Source organism: Oxyura jamaicensis, chromosome 1 (genome assembly GCF_011077185.1).
Source record: "Oxyura jamaicensis isolate SHBP4307 breed ruddy duck chromosome 1, BPBGC_Ojam_1.0, whole genome shotgun sequence".
Classification (NCBI taxonomy): domain Eukaryota; kingdom Metazoa; phylum Chordata; class Aves; order Anseriformes; family Anatidae; genus Oxyura; species Oxyura jamaicensis.
Window position 1 is genome coordinate 141504081 of NC_048893.1, and position 27820 is coordinate 141531900.

The 27820-nt window shown below is 41.5% G+C and overlaps 1 protein-coding gene across 2 annotated transcripts in view; it reads left to right on the plus strand.

Annotated features, from left to right (window-relative positions):
* The window catches only part of RASA3 (RAS p21 protein activator 3), a 120464-nt gene that overhangs the window by 82685 nt on the left and 9959 nt on the right, over positions 1 to 27820 (plus strand). Inside the window, exons 6-19 of one of the 2 annotated variants that reach the window (XM_035317366.1) lie at positions 6534 to 6614; positions 9102 to 9174; positions 12947 to 13026; positions 16527 to 16631; positions 17155 to 17311; positions 18160 to 18308; positions 20199 to 20313; positions 21198 to 21272; positions 21829 to 21952; positions 22684 to 22790; positions 23414 to 23491; positions 24430 to 24507; positions 25054 to 25127; positions 26113 to 26160. In XM_035317366.1, the coding sequence (XP_035173257.1) occupies positions 6534 to 6614; positions 9102 to 9174; positions 12947 to 13026; positions 16527 to 16631; positions 17155 to 17311; positions 18160 to 18308; positions 20199 to 20313; positions 21198 to 21272; positions 21829 to 21952; positions 22684 to 22790; positions 23414 to 23491; positions 24430 to 24507; positions 25054 to 25127; positions 26113 to 26160 (1344 nt within the window). The remainder of the gene's footprint in view (positions 1 to 6533; positions 6615 to 9101; positions 9175 to 12946; positions 13027 to 16526; positions 16632 to 17154; positions 17312 to 18159; positions 18309 to 20198; positions 20314 to 21197; positions 21273 to 21828; positions 21953 to 22683; positions 22791 to 23413; positions 23492 to 24429; positions 24508 to 25053; positions 25128 to 26112; positions 26161 to 27820) is intronic. The other variant, XM_035317374.1, reaches the window with a different exon arrangement.

A 27820-nucleotide genomic window follows, 5' to 3' on the forward strand; every position in this document is an offset into this window, starting at 1 on the left:
TTGGTGTGGAGGCTGCAGAGAGCGTTTCAGAGAGGAAAGCCAAAATAGTTGCCTGCGCAGCCTGTTCCTGTGACTTGGATAAGCTCTAGCAAGACTTCAGAAGCTGCAATGGGGGTGGCTGTGAGCATTTAATGTATGCTGTGTTGGAATGTTTCAGAGCCCGTGTATCAAAGGCAGTGCAACCTTTATTTTAAGGGAATACACACTGGGTGAAGTGCTCGTCCTAGGCACGGTTTTGGCATGTATTTGTAAAGAGCAGGACTTCATTTAGTGCCACAGATCTGTGTGGCAAAGGGAATTGTCACATGGATGGCAAAAAAAGTAGCTCCAGTTAAGCTTTAATCCTCTCAGAGGTTAAGGGGATGGCAGGGGTTTTACTGTTCGTAAGCCAGAACGTGTTTGTTCATTAAAAACTAAAACACAAGAGGACTCCCTACAGGACAGTGTTTTCCTGGAGGCAAGTAAAAGAGATGGAAGGGCAGACTGGAGAGAAGCTGTAGGGCTGAGGATTCCTTCTGTTAAAGATTAGAGAGAGAAAAAAATAAATGCAGAGGGGAAATGGCTTGAAAAATTACAATAAAAAAGCAAATACTGATTTACTTTATTCAATATTGCTCTATCTGCTGGGACTTTGTCCTGTCCTTTCCCCAGTTCATCCTTCCAGGCACGGCCAGTGGTCATCAGACACTACGTGGTGTTGTGACCATGTCTGAGCAGGGCCTACAATGAAGGTGAGCCAGGGCACGTCTCTGTGGGACGTAAATACTTATTTCAAATATATCAGAACCGCTTCCAGAGGCAGCTGGTCCATTCCCAGCTCAAAAAACACACAGGTGAAAAGAGTACTAAGGAACTGTGTGAGATGAGCTTTGGTGCAAGCAGATCGCTTCCAAAAGTCAAGTGATAGGTACTTCTGAAATCATTTATTGCTACGGTTAACTTCCCAGGAGTGGACATGATCTTGGGGCTTCGAGTGTTCGTCCAGAGGACAAAGGCTGGACTCGTACATTGACGCAGTACTGTCAGCATCCTTACTCCCTGAGGACAGGGTCAAAGCAGAGCCCCTGTATGGGTTGGTAGAGCAATTTTCGCGAGGTTGGGACATGGTTATCGTAGTGTCCTTGATGATGAGGGCAGAGTGTAATTTATCACCGGGATTCAGTAAATTGTGAAAATGTACGCCTTATTCCAGAGGATATAGGCCACTTGGTCAGCACGGTGGCAAAAAAAGGTAGCGCATTTGTTCTGTCCTGAATGAAGATCCAGTAGATTACTATTTGGAAGTGAACAGTTGCAACAGTTGGTCAGACCAAAGCCCAGGAAGCTCTGAGTATGTCTGAGGAGGAATTACAAGAACAGTCATGCGGTGATATACTCTCCTGGCCTCTAGAAATCTATGATTCAGAGTTCCTGAGCTGGATGTAGCATCTTCATGCCTGGTAGTGGTGGATGCAGACACATCCCCCTTGAAACACACGGATATGATCTGCTTAGCAAGGTCCTGGTCCCAGGCAGATCAAGGAGGAGGCCGTGGAGCAGTTCCTGCTTGCAGTGGCAGAAGGAAGGTGGTTCTCAGGTCTGAGAGCAGCAGCCGTGTGCTGGCACAGGTAGGAGGCTGGCCAAGGTGAGTTTGTTTGAGAGTCTGGCATGCAGCATTGCCTTGATATTCCTCTTAGGCTACTGGGAGTGAGTGAGGAGCTCAGGTCGTGATGCAAGTAGGCACCGAAAGAAAAGGACGTGGAAGAGTGGACTGAATGCGAGGGGTTTGGTTACCCCAGAAAGACCAAGTACTCAGAATAGTACATGTACAAGATGACCCTACAGGCAGTAGGAAAGAAAAAGAGATCCAGCAAGACATACGAAGGTAAGACGCATAGCCAGAACTGGGGAACGTGCCACACCAAACAAGTACCAAGCACAAAGATTTATCTCAGGAACCCTGTATCTCACGAGGATGCCGATGACACACATGCATCCTTGACTGGTCAGAAAGCCTGTAATTTTCAAGTAATTTTTGTGATTCCAAGGAAGGGGTGGGGAACTCCCACGGACTTGGATACCCCTGATGTTGCGTGCCTGCGTTACGCCTGTTCCTGCAGTACGGTTGTGTAGGGGCCGTCTCGGAGCCTGCAGCCTACAGCTCCTGGTTGGCAGCCCAGAGGCAGGAGGAGTGCCTGAACAGCTGTGAGCGCCTTAGTCTTTTCTGAAAAACCTTCTTTTTCCTTCAAACTGCCTTCCTCTGCCTCCCTCAAAGCTTCTGTAATCATGTAATTTGAAGGCGAGGGGACGTGCTCATGGCGTGTTGGGGTCTGAGGTTTTCTTCTGCCCTCTGGGAATTTTCCGTAGTATGTGTACTCTTGGGAAGGTTTGGTTGTGAACCACACTGAAAGCTGAAATCTCTTGTTCCTTGAAACCTGTTAATTTTATAAACCACAAGCAAAATATAGCCAGGCAGCTGCATTAAGAGCTTTCCCATACGAGCCACCACCAACCTTAGCCCAGCCACACAGGCCGTGAGGGGTAGCGAGCCCTGTCCCAGCTGGGCTCTAGGCAGAGGATGATCAGAAACTACCAGTTGGGCAGAAAAGGCTCTCGCAGCCGCCAGACATTTTCGCTCTGGGGGCTGATGAGTCACCGCGTCATTCTTGAATCAGCCTGATTGCCTAGGCTTATTTTTTTTTATTATCCAAGTACACGTATATTAAATTAATTCTGCAGATGATTAGAGCAAGGGCTCTAATCATTTTTTACTGGCTTATTTCCACCGCTTCCTAGTCTGTACACCCTTTATAGAGAAAGTATTATATGCTGCTTTTCATTTTTTTTCCATATAATCCAGATCTGGACTATCAGTATTAACAGCGATAGCCACATGGGAGAATTGCAGCTCCATTTTATTCTGTCTCTCAGGAGCTGTAGCTTTGTTCTAGCTCTTTTCCTGCTTGCAAATGAAAGCAAATATTTTGGTACCAGGTTGGGAGGGGAGGGGTGTTAATTTACCCAACAGCTCTCCCGTGACTGAAGAAAATGACCATAACGAAAGCGGCTCTGGAATTAAAGCTACTAGGTTCCTTCAGCTAACGAGAGCATGTTAACATGAGTACATCAGGCTTGGGTTTTGCTGAATTTCATCTCCCCACAATACTTAATAATATACAAGAACCAGAATGTTGCTCTGTCCAGACATGGCCTTCCTTCCTCAAAGTCTTTGCCTGCTTTCTCCAGCACCCGTACACAATAACTCTCTTTAAATTACCTGAAGGGCTTTGGATACAGTTTGTGTCAGCGTCTGTTTCCTGTTTTTTCCACTTTTTGTTTCTTTCAAGGTTGCTTTTGCTTTTCTTATTCCCACTGCACACAAAGAAACGTCTTATCTAAGTCATCCTGACTACAGGAGAACACCTGTATTCTGTTTTTATTGTTGTTGTTTTGCTTTTTTTGGTTGGTTTGGTTCTCATTTTTGTTTCCCAGAGACCATAAAAAACTACCCTACTGTTTTAAACACATCCCTGGTCTAGCCCACTGCTCTTCCTGATACTTGCTGGTGAGTGATGCTTCAAACCGTTGTGCTTTCATAGCTCCCCCCAGACCTCCCCTGCGTTATTTGTGTATATTCTCCTGGCCTCCATGACATCCGGTGGCAAGAAGTTTCACAATCTCATTATGCATTGTGTGGAAAAAGTACTTCCTTTTGTTTATTTCAAACCTGCTGCCTGGTAATTCCATTGCGTGCCCCCTGATGCTTGTTTCGCGAGGCAGCGTCCTGCCCATCGTTCCTGATCTGATAAGCTGTTCATGAATGGATAACTTCTGTCTCCTGCGTTAGATAGCACAGACACCAGAGCACGGGATGGGGAGCCACGCTGTTGTTCTTCTCCGTAAGAGCACACCCAGATCGAGAGGCAAGTGCCCGGGGATTTGTGTGGCTGTGTTCTCCCTGACCAGCTAAGGACGCTGCTTGGCAGTTTCACCATCGGGGACGGCCGAAGTCAGAGCTCTGCCCACAAAAATAAAGATTTCTTCAGCGTGGCAGTATTAGAACAGGCCCTATCACTGTCGATGTATGTAGTTCTGGAACCCTTTTGTGTGCCTGTGGATAACCTCACACTTTTCCAGTATTCATATTCACCCGTGATTTTATTGTGCGGCACTTTGTATCTTCTGCATGTCCTCAACTTCGGATCACGCTGCCTGGCAGCGCTTTCTATTGTCTGCATGTTCTGGGAGGACTGCTTTTATTAAAACAGGAATAATAGTCTCTCTGAACATGCTTTCACTCTGTTTAACTTTCAAATGGTTCTTCCTGTGTGGATAAGAGCTGGCTTGGAAGCCATTCATGAACAGCAGAAAATTGGCTGCCTGCTCTAAAGCCATTGAGTGAGGATTTCATTTCAAGGAACTGACAGGCTGCCCCGAGGAAGCAGGGGAAGGGGTGTGGGTTTTGGTGCTGACACGTGGTGCACAATTCTTCTGTTCACATGTGAATGTGTTCGAGCCACATTAAGTATCTGGAAGAACAACCAGCAGCCGTGGTGGAGCTCACTGACCAAGTGTTTCTGCTGCGGACATAGCCCTGTTGGGGCAAAGAGAAGCCATCTCTCCTGTACTCACAAGAAAATCAAGCTGGAACTGACTCTTCTTAAAGGCTTCCTGCTGTTCCTTGCAGGTTTTCCTCCTGCATGTCTAGCTACTCTGCCAGAAGGGTTTCAGGACCTTGCAGATTTTGTTTCTGGCTGTTGCAAGGATGGAATTGTGCTGTTTGCATGGCAGCACCCTGCAGTGTCACCTACCTGCTAAGCTAGGCATGTATGAAAGAGGCTTCTAACTTCTGTCTGTGCAGAAGACAACCTTGTAGTGGACGAATACAATCCAGAAATAAAAGCTGCAGAGTGCATACATAATCCAAGGTTTTCATAACTTTCTCTGTGGTTTTGATCTGTGACTTTACTGGAGTACCTGCAATAAGGAACACATTTCTCTCGTGCGTTAGTATTAGTGAACCAGAAGGGCCATCTGGGTCAGCAGCTGAGTTGTTATATTCCCTGCATCTCTGGGCTATGCAAATGGGAAGCTTGTGAGTGAGTGCCTTACTGGGAACCCTTCATTCAGCCAGGTATTTAGCCTTCATTCTGCGAATAGGTCTGGGAATCCACTACTAATAAAACGTACCACTTCTGCGTGTGCCACCTTAGTACCATCTTCAGGCGTGGTGTACTTTCTAGGACTGTGCCAACCAGGCTAGATTGGTTTAGGGCAGAACCTCCTCTGGCACAAACCAGATTGCTGTATTGGTGCAGAACATGAACTTTTTCATCCCTTTATGCAGAGTAAGTAAAAACCCCGTGGTTAAGCCCTGTTTGAAGTCCATGCCATATGTTACAAAATACTTTCTTTGTGGATAAAATTGCGGAGCACTATCTATTACTGAATTTTTGTCTGTTGTTGGTTTTTTTTTTGTATCAAAGTTGCTGTCATTGAAAGCAGTAGAACAAATCTTATTTCTTTGCTGGTTTATTTTATCGTATAAAATAAGAAAATCTTACTTTCTTGCACACCCAGAAGTGTGCAAGGTATTTCACCCTGCAAGTACAGTGCTGATCTCCTGTGTGAAGAGCTTCAGAGCTTGTCGTCATCAAAATTTTCCAGTTTTAATCATTTAAATACATGGGACCACCAGGCTTACCTGGTTGAAGCAGAACTTGTTTCGGGACGGAGAGCCCTGGCAACTGGCCTCTCTGCCTTTATTTCCAATCGGTGCTGCATTCCTCAGGACATCTTAGGTTATGAAACATTATTTCAATCGTTTGTTGTTGTTGTTGTGTTCTGCCAAAGAGATTTTGAAATGAGAGTGCGAAAGTGCAAATTTCTCACCTTGGCTTGCAACAGAAACTAATTTGTTCCATTTTGTCCCTCCAGTGTGTTCTCTGACTCCCTCAGTGCAGAGCTGCTGAATGTATTTCTTCTTTCAATTTTGTTGTGTACAAGTTGTATGGAGAAAGATGGATATGTCATGCTGACTCTCGGTCCATAGTTAACCCACCTTAACAAATAAGCCTGTGCCAAATCTTGTCAGAAGCACATGGGCCTTCATGGATGTGATTCTGATGAATGATTTGACTACTGCAGGGGTCTGTGTCTGTGATTTTTTTCTTAATCCTTTGTTACAGAAGCAGGCTCTGGCTATTACTATTTTTGGTGAATAAATTGTTACAGAAATTTCAAGTGGTGACAGTTCCCGTCTTGTCAGCATACTCTTATTTCATGAAACTTAAGCTGTTGTACTTGCATAATAAGAGTCCTTCAAGTTGAGGTTCCTGTGTAATTTTACAGTATTTTTCACCCTGTTAAAGTTAGTATTTAAGACGCAATTGCAAGTTTAGGTATAAATTAGAGACTTGTTCTTAGTGGCATTGCAATTGTAATAACTGTTGTGAAATGGAACAGGCTAAAGATGCATTGCTTTTATTTTATTTTCACTCCCATCTCTTCCTATTTTATTGATTTGTTTGTCTGCATTTGTTTTTGTTTTCTAGAGTTCTCGAATGCCAAGGCCTGCCCATCGTGAATGGGCAATGTGACCCCTACGCCACCGTTACCTTAGCCGGACCCTCCAGGCAAGTATCGCACGTGCAACAGCTCCCGTTTCATAAGGATGGTTCCTCTTTTCTTTGTCTAGAAATCACCATTCTCAGATGGACAGAATATTTAGGCTCCACTGAAATATATTTTAGATGTAGAGCTTAGGGATATGGTTTAGTGGGGACTGTTAGTGTTAGGTCAGAGGTTGGACTTGATGATCTTGAGGTCTCTTCCAACCTAGAAATTCTGTGATTCTGTGATTCTGTGATATTAATAATTTGTGTGTACATGTATGAACCACTGAAGGATACTAGAGTAAGTGATGGTCTACTAGAGTATGTGATGGTCTGAATAATCCCTGAATAATTTGAATATCCTGGAGTATGTAATTTGTGGTTAGGTTTAAATTTGTGCATTTTCTCACCTCACAGTTGGAGGCCAGCTTTTGACCAAATTTATTGCCTAATTTTGGGCAGGGGAGAGAAGAAAAAGCTGAATACATCAACGTCTTGCAGAATTTGCACATTTGTTTGTGAATATTTAGGGTCTTGTCACTTGCAATTTGTGGCAAATTAATGTGTGTGTAGGAAACCCTAGGTGACTCAAGCCTGTAATTCACTATGCGTGGACATAAGAGCATGGATAAAATTTGGAATGAGGTTTTAGTAATTAGGTTCTGCATAACAATCTTCAGTTTAAATACTGGATTAAATTTTCCTGTTCTGTTACAAAATTCCCCATGCTGTTGGATGTCGCAGTTTTGTTTCTACTTATGTAGAGTGTCATCTTTTATGTGTGTGCCATGACAGAAAAAAACACAGCTCTCCTGTGAGCTCAAAGAATCAGATTTTGTAGCATAGGCTACAAAAACTACAATATTTTACAATAGCTTCTTCAAAACACCATAAATAAGATGCGTTCTTGACAAATACCTTGCGCACAGAGGAGGCTTTGAGACTGGTCTGGATTCCTCATCTTTTCCTGGGTGTGTTACGTCTTACGTCCCTTAATGAGCTGTGTGTTTGAATTGTATGCTTTCACATTTTAAGCATGTAACTCATTTCAGATGGTGTTTGGTGTTTATAACTGGAACTGTTACGGAGATTTGGTGACTAATGCTGGTATCCTTGAACGTCCAAGCTTCCCTCTCTTTGCTCCCCCTCCCCTGCCCAGTCTGGATAATGTAGGACAACTGATAATGTGTTCCCCTTTAAAGTAGGGCTCTATCCCATTCCTGTCTGGTTTTGTTGTTTGTTTGTTTTTTGACTGGGGGAAGATACCTCCTCTCTTCTGCAGGCAGCACGCAGCATGCACCCATCCAGTGCATTAATTGCCCAATAACCGTGTTTGCCTTCATCATCTGCTCTGCATCCTGCTTCCCAGTGCCCTCCCTCGTGGGCTTATCCGTACAGAGCTTGATTGGCAGGTGTGACTGATGAGATGGGATAGGCAGTCTGCCCCACGTCCTGCAGGCAATTAGCATCTCTCTTCTCTCTCATCTCCTCCTAGGAATAGTGAGGCACTTTTAATCTGTGCATCAGTCCGCTCGCCGGATTTTACAAAGCCTCTCCTTTGGGGAGTGGGAAAGCTGCTTTCTGCTGCTGGATTTTATGCGATGCCGAGCATAAAAACATCAAACAAACGTGCTGCTGTTTATTCTGTAGTGTGTACTTACAGAGCCAACAGATTGCTTAACTGGAGCTGTTTCTGTGGCTGTATTATAGGTGGGGAAGCAGTGTGTGCTGGTGGGCTGGCCCATTCAAGTCACACAGGAAGGATGTAGCAGCACTGGGAACTGAACACAGTTTGGCTTGCCCACTGGATAAGAATACCTATTGTTGTCCAGTCGATAAAAACAGTTACAAGCTTTCTAAGCAGCCTTGCTGCGTGAGAAGTAGGGAGTAGATTCTGGGATGAAATGATTAGTAGGTCAGTTTTCCACATGGCTGATTCAGCTCTCCATCTGTGGCTGTTTTATCTGTGCCCTCTTATTACTGGAGAGCTTCAGGGGAAGGCGTGACACGGGATCGTACAGTGCTTCTCACAGAGCTTTTCACTTGCAGGTAACTAGAACGAATCAAGCATAGGTTCATAGCATTTGGAAATCATCAAACAGCTGTTGGCTGGCCAATGCAAAATACGTTGGCTGGCTTTAGTCCTGTACCAAGCAGTTGGATTTCTGTATTCTTGTGTCCACTGTCCCCACCCCCCAGATATTGCTGGTCAAAGCCCCATTCCTGCAAGTCACTTTGTACAGTTGTAAGATGCTACTGGATCAAGAAAGTAATAAAATCAGGGTTCAAGGACCTAGTTTAAGAAAGGATAGCAGACTGTGATTACTGCCACTTGAGAGAAATAGGCATGCGGTGAATCTCTCCCTTAAATCTGTGCGAGTGTGTGTGCCTTGCTGTGCTGGAGGCACGTGGCATTCTGGCTTTATCAAATGTGTTCCTCAGCGGCTCTGTTCTAGGATCACACTTCTGCTAATGTTTTCTTACACTCTTTTTCTTTCCTTTATTCAGATCGGAAGCCAAAAAGACTAAAGTTAAAAAGAAGACCAACAATCCCCATTTTGATGAAGTGTTTTATTTTGAGGTTGGTATTTCAAAGGAACGGGTGATAAGCTGAAATACTACACTGTAGATAGTTGGCACAGCATCCTGTTCATGTTGTGCCAGCTGTCTTCTTTGAAGGCAGTTTTGAAAGCACAGCACAGGGGAAAGAAGTATCCAGGATCAGACTGGCTGCCTGCTGAGGCAGCACTATGTTGCTTCAGCCCAGGTGCTCTGAAGGAGAAGCTTCAAGGTGGGCACTTCTCCTGAGCAGGAGGCTTTGCACTTGATCCAAACTCAGCCCAGATGAGTTTTGGAAAAGGACATTTAAGAATGGGATTTAAAAGAAGATGTGTGTATATATGTACACTTTTTTTAGCCTGTGGTTTTGTAGCTGTTCCACCCTTCTTCCCCAGTCAATGGGAGGAAGGTTATCTCATGGGAATGCAGTAGAGGAAAAATGTATTTAAAACTGGATGTTTCAGCTGTCTACCATAGTCTGCTGCAATACCGGTGGGTGAAACCTCTGAGCTTTATTTAACACCGAATGTTTTCAACAAGTCCAGTTAAGACAAAGTATAACTCATAAAAGTGCTCATTTTGGTTCTTTTGGCAAAAGTAGCAGTAATTGTGGTGTGTCCATATGTATATGTGCATGTGTTTATAATTTGCAACTTTTCATTCTGTCTGCAAAGTATGTGTATCTTTCTCTTTTCTTTTTCTCTTGGACATTTTTGTCGTGGTCTATGCTGAACTGTTCTATTTCCATAGATACCTCAAAAATATATCTGGCATAATTGAGTGAGTGAAACGCCACAACAGGACAGTGCAGCTGGCATATCACTGGAAAGCCCTTTTTGCTCAAGTGTCTTGCATCATCCATGTTACATCCTCATCAGAAGTTGTTGCTGGCGTAGGAAGGACACCTAGGGATGTGATCTCTAGAGCCACTTCAGGGACAGAGGCACCCATGTCAGAAAGGAGATGTGAGCCGAGCGTGCGGCTGCGTCACTCAGATCTGAAATACAGGCATCCTTCTTGCAGTGCCCGTCAGGGGTCTTACTGCTGTCATCCTCCTTGCTCTACAAACTACCGTGACAGTTGTACCAACTGATCTGAAGTCAGTCATAGCAGCAGCAGTGTGCTCTTGTTGCTGTGACATGTAGATTAGAGGAACAGATACTCAAGTTCTTTGTTGGCAGGAGCGCTTTCTCACCGCCCACCTGGGTGGAAGCCCTGAAGGTTGGCCAGGGAAGCTATCTCAGGTAATCTTTCCTCTGGTAATCCATCAGATCTCTTCCCAGGGTGTAAGTTCACTGCAGCATTACCTTTGGCTAGCGGTGAGCCTTCATGCCTGACTGCGTGCAGCTACAGAGGTGCTGCACCGGCGTGGGTGAGGTGGGAGAGATGCCATGGCACTGAGTACTGAAACCCACTGTGCTGCTGCTGTGTTCAGGATTTCAGTCTGTCACCTGGCCCAGAGCTGCAGCCTTTGGCAGTGACACAGGAGTGATGCTCTATGTAGATAAACCAGAACAGGCTTCCTCATTCTTAATATAGGCAGTTCTGGAGGTGTCTGACAGCGAGAGCTTTTTAATTAGCCTAATTGAGGAATTCAGCCTGTCTACCACAAAGCTTCACCTGTCTGATTCCTCTGCCTTCTGTGCGCTGCAGGAGCAGTGAACATTTGGTATTTAAACACTGAACCTGCCAGGTGGTGCCAGACAGGGAGAGGAAGGAGAGAAACAGAGAGCACCTTCCAAGTGGAGTTTTGGAAGGGGGCTGGTGGCTTGCTTAGCTTGACTTTATCCTAAGAGCCAGGTTGCATGCAAGTTCTTCTAAGTTGGAATAAAAGGGTTTCTGTATGGGTAAGAACAGAGCTTGGGCAGTATCCGAATCAGCCAGAATATCATACCCCAGTGCAGACAGAGCCATCATAAATTTATGTCATTTTGAGTAGTTAGTACATACCAGGCTAAATGTCTCCAAGGGACAAGGTTCAGCAGCACTGCTCCGACTGGGAAATGCGTTCGCTAATGAGACGTGCGCAGACCTGTAGCTCACCCGATTCCTGTGGAGCTGCACAGATTCGGGCTGTTGACAGACGTGTCATTTACTGCTTCCAAACAGCTTCATCAGCTTCCTGCAGTCTGCTAGCGCAGCAATTGGCCATGGTTCCAAGGAAGAAGAGAAATCTGTAAGAGTCAGTGAAGAGATGCTTTCCTTTCTACAGCAAAGTCACGTAGATTTAAGTTGCTAAATGGAAAATAGCTTATCATCGGTTTGAGAAATTCAAGGGCTTATTTAAAGGGTGCTACGAGCGAAACTTGCACCTGATGGTTTGGAGCCATTTTCACCACCACTCCAGCTGCGGCATGGTGAAGGGGCTCGGAGCTACAGGAAAATCTCCTTCTTACGGGAACTGAATAAGGTAGTGCTGGGGATCTGTCTGCAAACCTGCATGTGCTGAAAACAAAAGAGCAGCTGATAAACAGCTTGTCAACTTTGCCTAAAGACAGGGGCTGACATAGCAGAGTTTTACACCCTTTCTTGTAAAATGGTACAGGGCAGCTTGCTGGGCACTGTGGGCTGACAGTTCCCTAATCCCTACTTCCATCCTTGGAACTGATGGACCCCACACAGCTCTCTTTCCAGCATTTAGATTAATCTGCACACTAAGCAGTCACACAAGCAAACAGAGAGACCTTGTGCATGCAGACTCCAGCAAAACTTCTCAGAAAAGTGTTTCACTTATGGCACAGCCCTTTTAAGTAGACTTATGCTGTGACTTTTTATAACAACTCATGTCTTACAGGTCATAAAAACTGAAGTTTACTTCCCTATTCAGAGCTACACCACAATGGTAGTAGAAAGTAAATCATTTTCAGTTAAGTAGGATGATTTCTTGATGCCACAGTGAAGATGGTTGCAATAGCAGGGTGAGAAAATTTGTGCCGAGCTGCTGAAGTTGTCTGATTTATTTAAATTAACCTGATGTTAGGCTTACAGGTGCATTTGATTCAATTATAGGCTAGAGCATTTGGTCTCCAATGCTGCTAATCTCCTGGAAGATGGAGCCAGTGGTCATACACACAAGACTGTTACATGTCACATGCTGAAGGTTCTTTGGTTTCTCTCTTTCTGTGCACCTACATCTTTGCCTCCCTCGTGTTTGTACCATCCTCATCTGATGTACAGTACAAAACCAAGTAGTCAAATTTACAATAAAAGCCAGTTTTTGTGAGTGGGAAGCATTAAGCCACAAGAGTACTTAAACCTACAATAAAGCTGAGCTTCTGTGTGCAACCAGGAGCTGAACCCACACATCATACGCACTTGTGTTTGATCAGTTCCTGCTGTGGTTTCAGCTGGGTGGGGTGGCCTTTTTCTCAAGTTTCTGACACACTATGAAAAAATACAAATATCAAAGTCTTTTTTAAAATCATACTAGAAAATAAATGTTAAGAAATGCTTCTACAAAAGCCTTCTTTTGCTAATGCTCTACACTTGCAGCTATCTTCCCATTATTTTCTACCTATGCAAAACTCAAAGTACTGTAGCAATATTAAAGGAATCCTTTCTCTGATAAATAAAGTGTGGTGTATGTAGTTATTCTTGGATATGGTTGTTACTGCTTCTCTATAGTGAGGAGTCTGTTCAGTCAACAGGTTTGTTCCCACGCATGAATGTTTTCAGAACCAGGACTGACGACAGTGTTGATAGTAAATGACTGCAGTCTTCCAGAGCTTTGTATAAGTAACTCAGAAATGCTTCTGTTTCAGTTCAATTTGGTAAAGATTCCTCTTTTTTATTAGGTTACAAGACCCAGTAGCTACAACAAGAAGTCCCATTTTGATATTGAAGATGTTGATGAAGTTGACAAAATGGAGATTAGGTGAGAACATTTTCCACTATTTGTCTTCCAAAGTTGTGCACCTTTGTAGTAGACTCTTCTTTCAAAATCATGAGCATGGTTTCAATGTTGATAACTCAAGAGGAATCTTCCATGACTGTGTCTGTTCGTTTACCTGCACGGTCCTGTAGATCAAATGTGAGTTTGTGACAGTTCTGCTGTGGGAGAGTTGGCCATTACTTTCCTTGGTACCCTGTGTGTATGTGTGTATGCTAATGTCCGTTTGCCATTAAACACAGATTTTTCTGTCTGAGTTCGCCTTCCCTCCCTCCCTCAGTTTCCCGAGAGAGCCCAGGAGCTCTGTGATGCTCTCTGTTGAAGGATCTGGTTTTTTTCATCGCTTCATTTTGGTAACCCAGATAAGGTTCTCCTTCCCTGAAAGGAAACTCTTGAGTTCAGAGTTTCTCTGGGGCTGAGGCAGTTTCCCTTCTCTTTTCCCCGCCAGAAAGGCAGGGGAAGGCAGAACAGCAGTGTTCGTGTGAGGCTGGGTATGACCCATTGCACAGGAAAGAAGCGGCTCTGATTTCAAAACCAAAACAACCCCTTCACTTACTACTGTCTTAAAACTTGCTGAGGCCTGTCAGCAATGTCCGTGGGAATGGGTGAATAGAAAGAGTGGGGAGGAAACAATAGGGGGTGCAAAGCTTTGAGATGCCACGTGTGGGGTACCATCACAGACTTGAAACATAGAGATTTAGGCCGTCTGGTGATGGGGGATGCACAGTATGTGAAAACTGCTGTATCCACATCAAGTGACATGGTATTTCCCCTCCCGTATGCTCTAGGAGTTGGAGGAAGAAGGGTTGAGGAAGAATGGTGGCCTCCCTTCCACCCCTTTCTCCCCAGGTGTCCCTGCTGGAGAGGCAGGGAGGCTTCTCTCTCAAAATAGTCCTTAGGGCCTTCAGAAGCACGGCTGGCAGTAAGCAAAGGAGGGGAGGTGAGGCAGGAGGAACAATGCTTATTCCAAACAGGGAAGATGCATTTATGGTAATGAAGGAGGAGGGCTGCCACATTGCCCTCTACTTTGACACTCAGCTGGTGGTTCAGGTACTGTGGTACCGCAGCATTGCGTGTCCATTCCTGGTTTTGTGTTTGCCAGGGCTCAGTGAGACAGGAAGGGGGAATTACTTGTATGCAGAGACACATGAGATGTAGCTGAGCTTCACAGAAGCCTGCCATTCCTTAAAACCAACATGTGGCAATGTGGTAAAGGTGAACAGTTCGTGAAGGGGCTTGTAAAATAGTAGTTGGGAAAAGATTAAGCACGTAAATAATAAATAAAAGTAGATAAGGAGTTAGTTTTGGTCGGGCAAACTCTTTGCTTAGAGGGTTTGCCCCATACAGGACAGAGTGTTCTTGTTTCCATCTTGGGCCCCCCTCCCACCCCCCTCACTTCCTTCGGCCTGTTCAGTCAGAGTTGGATTGCCCCCGTGCCCTCTGGATGGATCGCACAATTAGTGGGTTCGGGGGGTTGTTTTCTTTCTCCCTCCTGAGAAAATACCATTCCACGGGGTACAGAGGAGGCTCAGTCTCTCATGGTTTTTCTCTACATCTATGAAAGTTGCTCTTTTTTGAGTGGGTGTAGGAAGTTGCAGGCAGGGCATATCAACACTAAAGGACCAGATGTTCTGGTGAAATTCATTGTTTCTCCTCCCCCTCTCTGTTGTTCTTTTTTTCTTTTTCTGACTAGAGCCTGACCATTTCAGAATAACACTTGCCGTGCTTTTGCCCTTTAAAAAACTTGGGAAACAGTAATCTGTTAGACACTGGGGTTGGTGTATAATAATTTTTTAACGCTGCTTATTCTTTTTGCTCCAAGCACCCAAAACAATAATGTCAGAATTTGCATGCCTGCTTTGCTTATTGTGTAGTGTGAGATCTACCTTGAGTTCTTAGTTCCTCTCCTGCAGAACCTTTACACTTTTTTTTTTTGGTGCTTTTTTTTTTCGGTGTTGTTTTTCTTTTCTGTAACTGAAGTTGCTGTACTGGTACAGCCTGTGGAAGTGTGTGAGACTGTGTTTGGAAGTGTTATTGCTAGTGTGCATCTTGAAAAAAATTGGATAAACTAGAAACCAGGAGCCTGTGAATACTTGGTAAATGCTACCTTTGGCTTAATAAGCTTCAGAAGATTCCATCCCCTGCTGAATCTGCATTTGAGCCATTTGAATTAGTTAGTAAGATAGTAATCAACCAGATATGGAGAAAGAGGAGAGAAGGCAGAGTTCTCGGAAATTTTTCCTTGTGGGGGATTGTTGCCCTACAGAAATACACTCAAAATATCAGAGTTTGAAGAACTTAAACCAGTAGACCTGCAATGTGAGCTGTTGGTATGTCTAGCATATGAAACTTGATGCATGAGACACTGCTGAAAGATACAGGGCTCAGGGGTTTTAGAAGTGACGTCCTCTGCACTTGCATAAGGTAAGGCAAAACCTAGCAGGACTGTCAAGCCTCATTCCTTGACAAGCCTACAGTGACTTGCTGGAGACTAGGAAGGTGGTCTAAATATGTCCATAATTTGATGACTTTGCATCTTACCCAAGTTACAGTTACAGTTTTCCTAAAAGTCTTAGTTATTCAAAAACCGGTATATTTTCTGCACATAGCTTTTTCCCCAAGTTTAAGGCACATTTTTAGCTGAGCTTGTTTTAAAATGAAAGCACCTCTCAAAGGAAACCTTAAAATATGTGCAGAAATATATGTCCTAGAGTTTGAAATCCTTACTCTTGAGGTGGGTATAGCAGCATTTATCCACAAAGGCCAAGTTAGACGCCAGTACTTCTACTCCGAATCTCGGTGCAGTTGTTTTACATCCTGATGTTAAAGAGCACATGAAAGGGAAGGAAGTATCATCTAGTCAGCCATACCAGAACTTCCATGTGTGAGGGACAAAGTGCTGGAAATTGCGTAGATTTCAGACAATGCACACGTTATGAGGTGGTAAAGTTTCTGAGTATCTATCTGTACAGAACTACCTTAGGAGCAGATCTGTAAGCTTGACAAGTGATTCTTCCCAGAAGCTAAAGGAGGGGAAGGACTGTGAGGAAGTTCAACCTCAGTCTGTAATGCTGCTGCTTATGCTGCTGATAAATCCAAACAAGGCTGAGACTAGAAGTATGGAGTCCTTAAATGTCTGTGCAGTTTTTTCCTCTGGTCTTCATTTTATCTGTATTTTTCATGATCTGGCATATCCAGAGAGCCCCTGGATCTTTATCAGTATCGATATTTGGAAACAGGACAAATGGGGAACAGGTAGTCTAGCTGATTTTTGGTGATGTTTAATGGAGATGAATTGCAAGACTCCAGAGATCCAAGGTTGTCTCTTGACTGCAGGGAAACCCATATAGTACAGTTTTGGAACTTTGTAACTCATGGGTTTGAGGCGGGGGGAGGGGGGAGAGGGAGGTGTGTTGAAAACAAAGTTCTATCTATCTATGTATTTATTTATGAAGAATCTCAAAAATTACATGTTTTTATTACAGAGTTGATCTTTGGAATGCCAGTAACTTGAAGTTTGGAGACGAGTTTCTAGGAGAACTGAGGCTTCCTTTGAAATTTCTCCGACAGTCTAGCTCTTATGAAGCATGGTACTTGACATTTTTCTTTTGGAGTGTATAAGTAGAAACATATGGCTTCTGTGAAGTCTTTGAATAATTACTGCTATGTGATAAAGTTTAAATGGATTTAATTTGTATCTAAATTTTTTTGTATCTAAATTTTTTTAAGCAAGCCAGAGTAATCCTAGCAAATGTAAGAAGTTGTGATGATACGATTAGAGATTTCAGTCTGCCTCTGTGTTGCGTGTGGGAGTTCTAATACTTTGACTCTGTGGTGTTATTTACTGCAATTCAGGAGCAATGGTATAATTTGATGAATATGTGATTTTTTTATATATCATACATAAATCTTAATGATCAGAACTTTCTGTGTTTCAGTTGGTGCAAAATAGACTCACAAACATGATTTAAAAAATCTGAGTCAGAACTCTCAAGAAATGTGAGAGGTATAGAAAGGTTGTGTGTATCTTTAGCTTTTCTCTGTGTTCATGCATAACCTGTGAGATAATTTTGTGTTTCAGCACAAACTTTTATCATTTTTTTTGCATATCAGGTATTTCCTGCAGCCCAGAGATAATGGTAACAAGTCTTTGAAGCCTGATGACCTTGGTTCCTTAAGGTTAAATGTGGTTTACACTGAGGACCATGTTTTTTCCTCAGACTATTACAGTCCACTTAGAGATCTCCTGCTAAAATCTGCAGATGTTGAGGTAATTTGCTTGCAGTGCTGGTTGTTTACCTATGGATCATCCTCACAGGGGTCTCCCTGAATGTTGGTCACAGTCTTGTTGGCACCATAGGTTTGTGACTACCAGAATATTCATCACCTTCCTTCTTCCACACCAGGGTCTTGTTAAGCTCTGCATATCCTTCATACTTGTTTTCTGTCCTTGCAGAAAAGATCTTTATCTGCCTGCAGTATGGTGGGTGAAGGCACACCCAGGAACACCAGTGGTTTTAAAAAGCAGCATATTCTCTGTGGCTTTCTAATTTTACATAGGAAAATGCAAAGTAAACTAAAGTTTGATCAATTGGTTTTCCTTTACTAGAGGGGAACAGGTTTACTTGTACAATTTAAAAACAAAACAAAATGACAAGAACAAAACAACCCCAAACCAAGAACTAACTCTGAAATATCTGAGGGATGGACCACATCTGCCATTGTGTATAGTTTTAGCAGTTGGTTTTGGATTTGTTTGTTTCAGTATAAGAGCTGGGTTTTGTTCTCATTGGGGCTTGAAAATGAGAAGGTTTAGAGTTCTTCCTCTTTGGTTGCTTCCCAGGCAACAGTCACATTCAGTGAAAAGTTGGCTATTAAAAATGAGGGAAAAATACTGTAGTGCAATAGTTTTTAAATTGCTGCCCTCTTGTGATCAAAACTTAAAGCCAACACAACCTGGGAGGTGAGGCCCTGCCATGTTATGTACAGGCCTGTTTAAGTAACTGGCTGCTGCAACTGTTATGTGGGGTTATGTACTAAGGAGATAAGGGGAAGAGAAGGGAATTATGCTTGTGCTATAATGATCTCTCAAAGATTCTATTTCTTTCCACTGTTCAGCCTGTTTCAGCATCAGCTGCACACATTTTGGGTGAAGTTTGCAGAGAAAAACAGGAAGCAGCCATACCTCTTGTCAGGCTTTTCTTACACTATGGCAGAATTGTGCCTTTCATAAGTGCCATTGCGAATGCTGAAGTGAAGAGAACTCAGTAAGTACCACTGAACCAATTGCTATGAACATACCTAACCTGTGTTGGCTAGCGTGAGGATCTGTCACTCAGTTCCTGGAGCTATATGCAATTTCATCAGAAATTGTTGGAGTTGCTCCTGTTCTTCCCAGCTGGTGTCAGAGTTCTTTACAGAAGCTCTGCAGATCTGGTGAGTTAGGTTTGAGGAGGAATTCCCATCATGTTTTGTGAAGTCTACTTGCAAAACTGTTTTAAGGTCTGAGAGCAGGGATTTTGTGTTCTTTGTCTTGATTGTTTGATGATAACTTTAAAATCCTACCTTATCTTCAACTGTTCATATGAAATAATTTCAGCTTTATAGTGTGCTAATAAGCCATCTAGTGCTGAGTAAAAGTGTTTGCTGAATTTGTTCAAAACAAAAGGCAAGTTTCCTCCTAGACATGAATATTAAAGGCAAGCTGTGTGTCTAATCTTTCCAATTAGAGGTCTGAGGAATGAAGATGAGATTGGATCTGGCAGTGGATGGCAGAAAACAGAATCTTTTATCACTTTTTTTGGGTCCCTTGTTTGACTTACTGGTGTGCTGACAGTTTAGCAATGTAAGATACAGTATTTCCACCAAGCAGGTCCTAAAGAACATAACGTTGCAACAAGCCTTGTGCCTACTTAACCATGCTCTCGACTGACAATAGCAGAGATCATTGGGAACCAAGGGGAATGACGGGTATTGACTGTAAAGTAACAGTTCCTTGGTACTAAATAGAGTCTTTGTATGGGCTGGCTTTTTTCGGCGTCTTAGGGACAGAGTGTTTTTCCTCATGTAGGCAGGTATATTTTTCTATGCTGCAGGTTGGCAGGAACAGCTTGGTTGATGCAGGGTGAAGAAATTTCTTTATTTAAAAAAAAATAAACGATCCAGCAAAGTAATTCATCATGTAACGTATCGCATGTAAATGAGTACAGCTGTAGTAAGCTGTAAGCAACAGAGAAGCTGTTAGTGTGTGTACAAGAACAAGTAAATGAGTTCACGTCCAAGTTTGATCTGCTGTCCACAGGCACAGTTTTTGATGATACAGGTGTAGATGATAATGTTGATTACGTACCTGTCTGCATAACTGAAATTGATATGCAAGGAATTGCATGTACAAAATTAAATGAACATGTAATTTTCAATTGCGTTCTCAAAATGCAAGTAACACTTAAAAAAAAAGTGTGTGTGACAGTGCAAATAGGTAATCTTAACGAATTGCAGTAGCCATGTCTAGTACAAGAAGAATTCTGTGGAGGTGGGTCATTCAGGAAAATGAGGAAGTCTGCAGAGCATCAGCTATCCATGCAGTTCTTTGTGCAGAATTGGGATCTGAACTATGCCTAACAGTATTATCACAGAACAGTGCTGTAAGCCACTTAGAAAGGATGGCTGTGTCATTGGAGCTGGTGTTTTCATCTCTCTTCCAGTTTAAATGTACATATTTTGTGGGAGGTCACATGTAATGTCCAGTGTTGTTGCAAAACTTGAATCACTCTCTCCTTCCCTTACTGAAATGAATGCTGTTCAGTAGCGTGTGAAAGCAGGTGCAGCTTCCCTCACTGGTATTGTAAACCCTTCTGATTTGAGCCTGCATTGTTGCCATGTGTTTGGATGGTGCACTGAGGCTTCCACACACTATTCTAATACAAAAAAAAAAGATGATCTTTAGTCCCTCAGGACTTAATATGACGGCTGCTTTTCTGTTACAACCTGGGAGTGCACTAAGTGCTACATGACTGCATTTAATGACAGGCTGGTGTTGAAAGGAATTTTTGTTTGTGTGTTGAAAACATGTTTCCATCACCTTTCACTGCTTCTATTTCTGCATGTTAGCAGTCTATTACAAAGAGACTAAATTACAGAAAATTGTTCACTTCCAGAGATCCAAACACCATTTTCAGAGGAAACTCATTAACTTCCAAGTGCATTGATGAGACAATGAAACTGGCAGGGATGCATTATCTGCAAGTTACACTAAAGCCAATTATAGATGAGGTAAGAGCAGTTTAGACTGTTTATTTGACTTGAAATGTCACTGCAAAAGGCCTTCAGGGAGCAAGTACTGTTTATTCCTTCTCGTTTTAAGGTGACTTGTAGGAATAACACTTACAAGCCTGTTTCTACATTAAAATCTTGTCTTAGTTTAGCCAAAGCTGAGTCACCCAGTTTAGCAACAGTTGCATTGTATTAAAGTAAATGAACTTAGACAAATGGAAGCTTTCAAATTATTCCATTTCATAAAATCTAATGTGTATTGTTTCTGAGAAGTTAATAAACTAACAACTCAGGTGAATAAAGAATATATCTATAGCAGAAAGCTGCTGGGAAGTTTTAAGTAATGCATTTCATCTAGTGGCTTTAAATGAATAAAATTATTCTTAGATAATTGTGTGTGTGATGTATGTGTTGTGGCAATGGTTTATTATCTGTCCAGTCCAGAACGGTGGGTGTGGGGTTCTTCATGCAGTAATTGAGCAATACTTTCAGACCACACACTTCCTTTAAATGATTTGACAATTTCTTCAGCTGTTGTTTTACTGTTTCATCAAAAACAAAACAAAACAAAAAACAGTTTTTAAAGAATATCGATATACTTTCAAAGTTGGCTCTTTTGGAAATATAGGACTTTTCTGGAACAGTTTTGCCTGAGAGTGTCTGACCAATTCTTCATCTTAGTTGAAAGAAAAGGTAGAATAAATTAGTGATACTTTTTGGAAGAAGAACGAAGATCACTGGTAATTTACCTTTGATGCTTTGTCAAGAAAAAAGTACAAATTATACTGTTGGCTTTTTATCCAAAAATCAGATGAGGCATTTTACAAAACTTTTCCGACTTGAAGGTAAACTAATACATTAATTACTCTTTTTTTTTTTTCTAGATCTGCCAGGTACATAAACCTTGTGAAATTGATCCTGTGAAATTAAAAGATGGTGAAAACTTGGAAAATAACAGGGTATGCATTAGATTTTGAAGACTGGATCTCTGTTTATACTGTCTTGTGTAGTTTAGGTCTTCAGACATTTAATGTTGCAAATAAATCTGTCATTTATTAGAATACATTGGAAGCTTTCTTAACGTCAAAAATTGCGTATAATTATTTTATACCAGTTTTACATTATGCTATAAATTCAGCATCTGTCGAATGTTACATTCCCTGCCTCCCTGGAAGATCAGGGCTTGATGACAAATAACTGAATACCCAAAGTTAATGTTGGAAGCAAGGATAGCTTAGCCTGTGGCTTTAGTGATGTCATAGAAAACAGGGCTCTGAAAACAAATAATATGTCATACAACCACAACTCGATGTTTTTGATAGGGATAACATTTTTACTCTTAAATCGTTACATTTATTGAAGAGAGAATCACTGCGAGTGAGATTGTTTTGCAAGTATATGATGTTGGAAGTGAGAATCTCTTAATGATGGCATTATGAATAAAACCAGGAATAATCTTCTGCTTTCCACAACAGAAAATGGTATCAATTGTGTCATAATCATTGTATTTTTCAGGAAAATCTGAGGCAGTATGTTGATCGCATTTTTACTGTAATTACTAAGTCTGGTGTAAGCTGTCCTACAGTGATGTGTGATATTTTCTTTTCACTGAGAGAATCGGCTGCCAAACGTTTTCAAGGTGACTTTCTCTGTATTGCTTCATTTTATATCTCTGATAGCTTTTAAATGTAGGTGTAATCTAGAAGTCTGCATGATCCATGATAGATTTAGTCACTGAATGTGATACTATCCCAAACACAGTTTGGGGTGTGTTTTTTTTCCTGATTATAAATGCTGTCGTTTCCTTGATTATTCATTCCATGAAAAACAGTACTTTTGATGATTGTGAGTTTTTCTTAAACATTCAAAGAAAAACACTGAAACAACATTTTAAAAGAGTTTATGTTGATACATATTTATGGTTTCAGTATTTATAAAGTATGCTGTTTTTAAATGTTCCACTTTTTGTAATAGCTCATCCCGCGGGCTCCATGCAACTGAATTATTTTCTGCTCATACATCGACTTGTAATAAAGTCCAATTTATTGGAGTCATTGCAACTCATAGCCCTAGGAGGCCCATGTACTGCAAAGTTTTTTTGGCTGCCAAGAGACCTCTTTCCTCTGCCTCCTAGTTGTTTTGGCTCTGTGAGAATGGGTGGGCAATTGTCAAACTAGGATCAGGCAAAACAACTCCCCTGTGTATTTTCATGAAAGGAAGCAGATTAGAATAGTGATTTAACTTGAAGATAGGTGCATTTCCAGCACGTTTGAGTTAGCTTTCTGAAGGCATTCTGGCAATTGCAGAGGGCTTTAAAGGAGGGGTTATTGAAATACTTGGTAGAAATAAATATATATATATTTTTAATAGGTGACCTGGATGTGAGGTATACAGCTGTCAGCAGCTTTATTTTCCTGAGATTCTTTGCTCCTGCCATTCTTTCTCCAAACCTCTTTCAGCTTACACCACACCATCCTGTAAGTATTGCATCAATTTTTTCGAGCCATGTATATGGTTCTGTCACCAGTCTGTCTAGCAAGATTATTTCTTCAATTCTTTTAATAGCCTCTAGGAGAAATAGCTTTGTTAGTTCAAAGATCTGCTATGTCTGTCTTGCATATGGGGAGTGACTGTATGTGAAGAATTTGGGAGGTATGGGAGGAACAGTGAACTTTAAGGTCAAACAAGGTAGATGGTCTCATTTTTACAGCCTTACATTAATGCTAGATTGACTGTCAGCAACAATTGGAGATGTTTTGGATGTTAAGCAACTTATCCACAACTTTCAGTAGCTGTGTTTACTGGGAGTGGAGAGGACCTGAATAGTCTTTAAGACAGACTTCAGTTTTGCAAGTGATTGGTCTTCAGAGGACCAAGGCAAGGGGGTAGCATAATCTCTTTAGCTTTGGAAGTGATTGGTCTTCAGAGAACCAAAGGCAATGGGGTGGCTAAAGAGTTGAAAAGCTTTAAAAGAAGCAAAGCTTTTCCTATTGTGTTTTATTGGGCCTTTTCTGATTTTATATACATTTTCTAAAAGGAGAATAAGAAATAAGAGGTTTTAAATATCCAATCCATATAATGCTGTTGTTCTCTTTCCTAGGATCCTCAGACTTCTCGAACTTTGACACTTATCTCTAAAACCATTCAAACACTGGGCAGCCTATCAAAATCTAAATCTGTAAGTATGTCTTTTTCATTTAAAGGTTTAATTCAGGAAGGTGATTCCTTCTTTAAAGCTTCTATCACTCGTTGTAATTAAGCCTTTAAAATTCTTGAGTAGCACTAGTTTTAGGCAAAACTAATTTTCGTCTCCTTTGATTATAAGCCTCACATGCTCATGAGAAAAATAAGCCTGTCTTAATCTGAACTACATTTTAGTAAAGCAAAATTGTGTGCCCAGCCTAGAAGACTGTTCCAGGGCTTTTCATTCCTTCCTTCTGGAAGAACAGATAGTGATCAGGAAAACCCGTGAAATTCTCTATTTGCATCTGATACATGATAGCAGCTCTACAGGTTTTTTCAGATTGTCTCCTCATTTTAAAGCCTTAGTTGATAAGAATATCCCAGTAAAGGGAAAGGCAGTGCTTTGCCTTTCATACTGATTCAGTTTATTGCCAGTCAGTGGTGAAATGAGATCTGTATGCCTATGCTCTATACTTCTAAATGAAGTAAAACTTGTTTAAATAAGGTACCGAACTGCTATATCTGATGATAGTTTGGGGTTGCTGGTGGTCTTGTTACGATTAACACAGGCAACTGTAGATGAATTTGTACCTCAATTAAGAGTCCTTTGAGGCAATAGAATTCATACACTTCTTGTCAGCTTTTAAGACCAGGATTAAAAGCCAAAGCAGAAGCTTGAAGCTTTTGAATAATGCATTATTAACTGTATTAATTGAGCATTTGGGATGTGTTCTACTACCATCTGAAATAAGAATTTGGTACTACTGAATGTGTGCTGTACAATGGGAAAGTAGCTCTTTGTTTATTTTACCTCTGGCCAGAAAGAAAAACCCCTTATCTGCAGTGGTTCATCTCATGGTCTGCTACTGCTAACAACAATATTTTAGGTATAAACTGTATTGTGATATGCATGGTTTTGGTTTTGTATTTCAGGCTAATTTCAAGGAATCCTACATGGCTACATTTTATGACTATTTCAATGAGCAGAAATACGCAGATGCAGTAAAAAATGTATGTATTGTAAACATTCTGAATCATCCTTATGTGTTCTTGAAGCTGATGCTCAAACCTAGAATATACTGTTTGTAAACTAGGGTGTGTGTACTAGAAAAGGCAGGCTCCAAATAATTACAATTCTGAGAATGCATTAAATTATGTGCATGCCAATATTATAATCTCTTTGGGTCTGATTGTATTTAATAATTAGCTTGGATCAATAAGCTTCTGTTTATTGCTTGAGTCATGGGCATGCTTCTTAGGATGCTGCAGATCTGTCTGAAAATTGCTTAGTCCAAAAGGAATTGAAAGATACGTGTAACAAAGGAGAAACAGGAAAAGAAGGGCTGGTCATCTGCAGCTTTTCTGCTTAGGAGCATTTGTACTATTTTTAGTTTACAGCCCAGGAAACTTCCCAAATTCCACAAGTATCTGCCAGTACCCTTCTGTTTAACTACTTTTACAGTGTGTCCTTGTAGCACCATTTGGACTAACGTTAAAGGTTTCAATTGGGGTAGTGCTGTACTGTCATTTTATTTATGCTTTTTGTTCACCTTTTAGTTTCTAGATTTAATTTCATCTTCAGGAAGGAGAGATCACAAGAGCATAGAGCAACCTATATTGCTTAAAGAAGGGTAAGTATGCATGTGCAACAAAACCCTCTCAGTGTGTGCTTGCTACCATTCTAAGGCAGCTATCTTTTACCCCACCCCTATTCCATCTGTGTGTTCAGAAAAGAACGCAGGAAAATCATTATATTGCTGTTTCTACTCTCTGTGGCTGCTCTAGTTGATTTTAACATCCTTTTGTTTGTTTTAAACACCTTATATTAAGTGTATTTTGGAATATATGGAGGAAAAAGAAGCCTGTAGACCTTAATTAGCACAGTTAATGCAAAATACATTTAAATCAGCACTGTGTTAAGATCAAGTTTTATTTTTCTTTTTTTTAAACCACGGTGAGCAAAAGCTGTAAAATTTCACTGTGAATGCAGATACTGAATATCTTAGTGAGGGCAAAGCCTGCGGATTGGATTTGCTTTTGCTGCCCTTTAAAATGCATACACTAATCATTATCGGGGCCATTTTGAGGAAAATCTATGTTACACTTGGAGCAGTTTCTGGTTTTAGTACCTTTCTGTTTTATGGAACCATGTTCTATATGCCATACTAGTTTTAGAGACTGAATGATGGCATTTTTTGTATTAAAAAATGAGTTAAGATCATCTAAGTGCACTGTTCTTCGGGCTGGGAGGAGGAAAGTAAAAATCCACATTCTTCCTGTCAGAACTTAGTAAGCTGAACTCTTGCTGAAAGTAATCTTTCCTGGTAACTCTGTGTCACGTAAAAATTAGATTTTCAGTAAAAAACATGACTGTTACTTCCAGTTAGCCTCAGCAGTTCACGTCATTCTTCTGATGAGGGTCTGTCCCTATAAGCAAGTTTGTCTATTTTAATTCTGCACATTTATCATTCTTTTGTTTCTGGAAAGAATTGTATCGTTTGTAACATTTTCCCTCTAACTCTAAAACATTATTTTTTTTTCTGCCTCTGTCTTTCTTTTGCTCCTGTCTGATTTTTTTCTGTCTTTTCTTGCTCGGCCTGTGGCTGCTGTTGTAAGGACTCTTAAACTAACAGTAAAGAAAGTTGATGGTAATAGTTCGTGCAGGTAAGATGGTAGGGGCAGTTGGTGCTTTGCTGTAGCTACTGGCTGACAGCATGTCCTTCCTTCACATCAGCAGACTTGTCTGACTTACCTTTGGGAAGGAAGTAGTCTGTTTAACGATCCTGAAATGCCTGTATAAAACCAGCAGAGAACATTTTGTTATTTATTTCTTACATGCTGACTGAGTCCTTTTTTTTTCCTCCTTAAAACAAAAACCTGCTGAAAGTAGAGAATTATGGACTTTAATTTGTAGGCAGAGGCTCCAAGAAGCACTGAAATTTGCTTAATTATCAGCGTATATATCCCAAAGAACTCACTGCAAGTGGTTAAGAAGTTGCACTTCAAGAAGCATTCATGTAACTAGTTCTCAAGGCTGCAGAGCGGCTTCAGCTATCTGCCTTTCCTGATGTTTTGCATTATTGCCATGCTGTGTCACAGAGAGTGGGTGGGAATTTTCCCAGCCTTTTGTTTGATTACTCTCCAGATTCACTGGCTGGTTAGTGGGGTGTCCGCCTGTCTTTGCCATGTTTTTGTTTTATTTCTTTTTTTTTTAATCTATCCTTCTATTAAGAGTTTCTAGATGGAAAGCCATAGCATATGTACTTCTGAATGGATGCGTAGTACCAAAGATTTTAGTCACTGGCACTTAGGTTTGCTGGCATTGGTCATGCCATCACTGCTTGGTAGCTGTCTGCCTGGTTCTTTGCGAAAGGAGAACTCCAGGGAGAACCAGTCCTGCCATTCCTGTGGGTGAAAGCTGCATGCTGATGCTTCCAAGCAAAGCTAAGACAGATCCAAATTCAGGTCCACCATAACCACAAGAAGGAAAAGTTTTGGCCATCCAGCCCTGGAATGGGGTTCATCTTAAACTGTCTTTTTTTTTCCCTTCATGCTTTTGACTATTTGCTCTGACTTCTCACACATTCTGCTAATATTAGAATATTTTTTTTTTTAAATTGACCTTGAAACTTCAATGGTTTTGAACACTTGACACCTATCTGTGGGAAATCAAAGCACATTCTTCTCTCAGCTATGCCAGCTCTGAAAAATTTAATTAGAAATGAAATAATACTGCTCTTAGCTCTGCAGTATGGAGTTTGTGTTTCTCAGCTAGGAAGGCTTAGTAGGAGTCTTCAGTTCTAAGTCACCTTTTAAGTGTTGGCATGAAAAAAAAAAAAGAGAAACCGACTTGCAGAGCATATTGTCCAGCCTAAGGATATCTGCTCTTCCCTTGAAATTTGATTTAACCTTGAAATACACAAAGACTGCCACCCTCCAGTGGGGCCTGATGATGATCTGAATAATACGGGGTTGTATTAAATCTTTCTCATGGAATCCAAGAACAAGGACTGAGACAGCAACTGACCATTTAAAAAATGGGATGAGTGTGTAACTATAGCTGATTAACAAAAAAAATATATATCTTTTGCTCTGTACAGTGCTTGTCAGCTTTTGCCCACACAGCTTGGAATGGGCAGCAGGCACCAGCCCGGCTGGTCACAAAATAGTTAAAGTCTGAAGGAACTTGGTTTTCTGTTCGAGCTTTAAACAGCCCTGCTGCTCAGTTGGATGCAATGCAATTGTTTCTGACTGAAGATACCCAGAGCAAGAAATAGGATTGGCCGTTCGAAGCATTTTAGCTCTGCTATTGAAAATCTTCAAC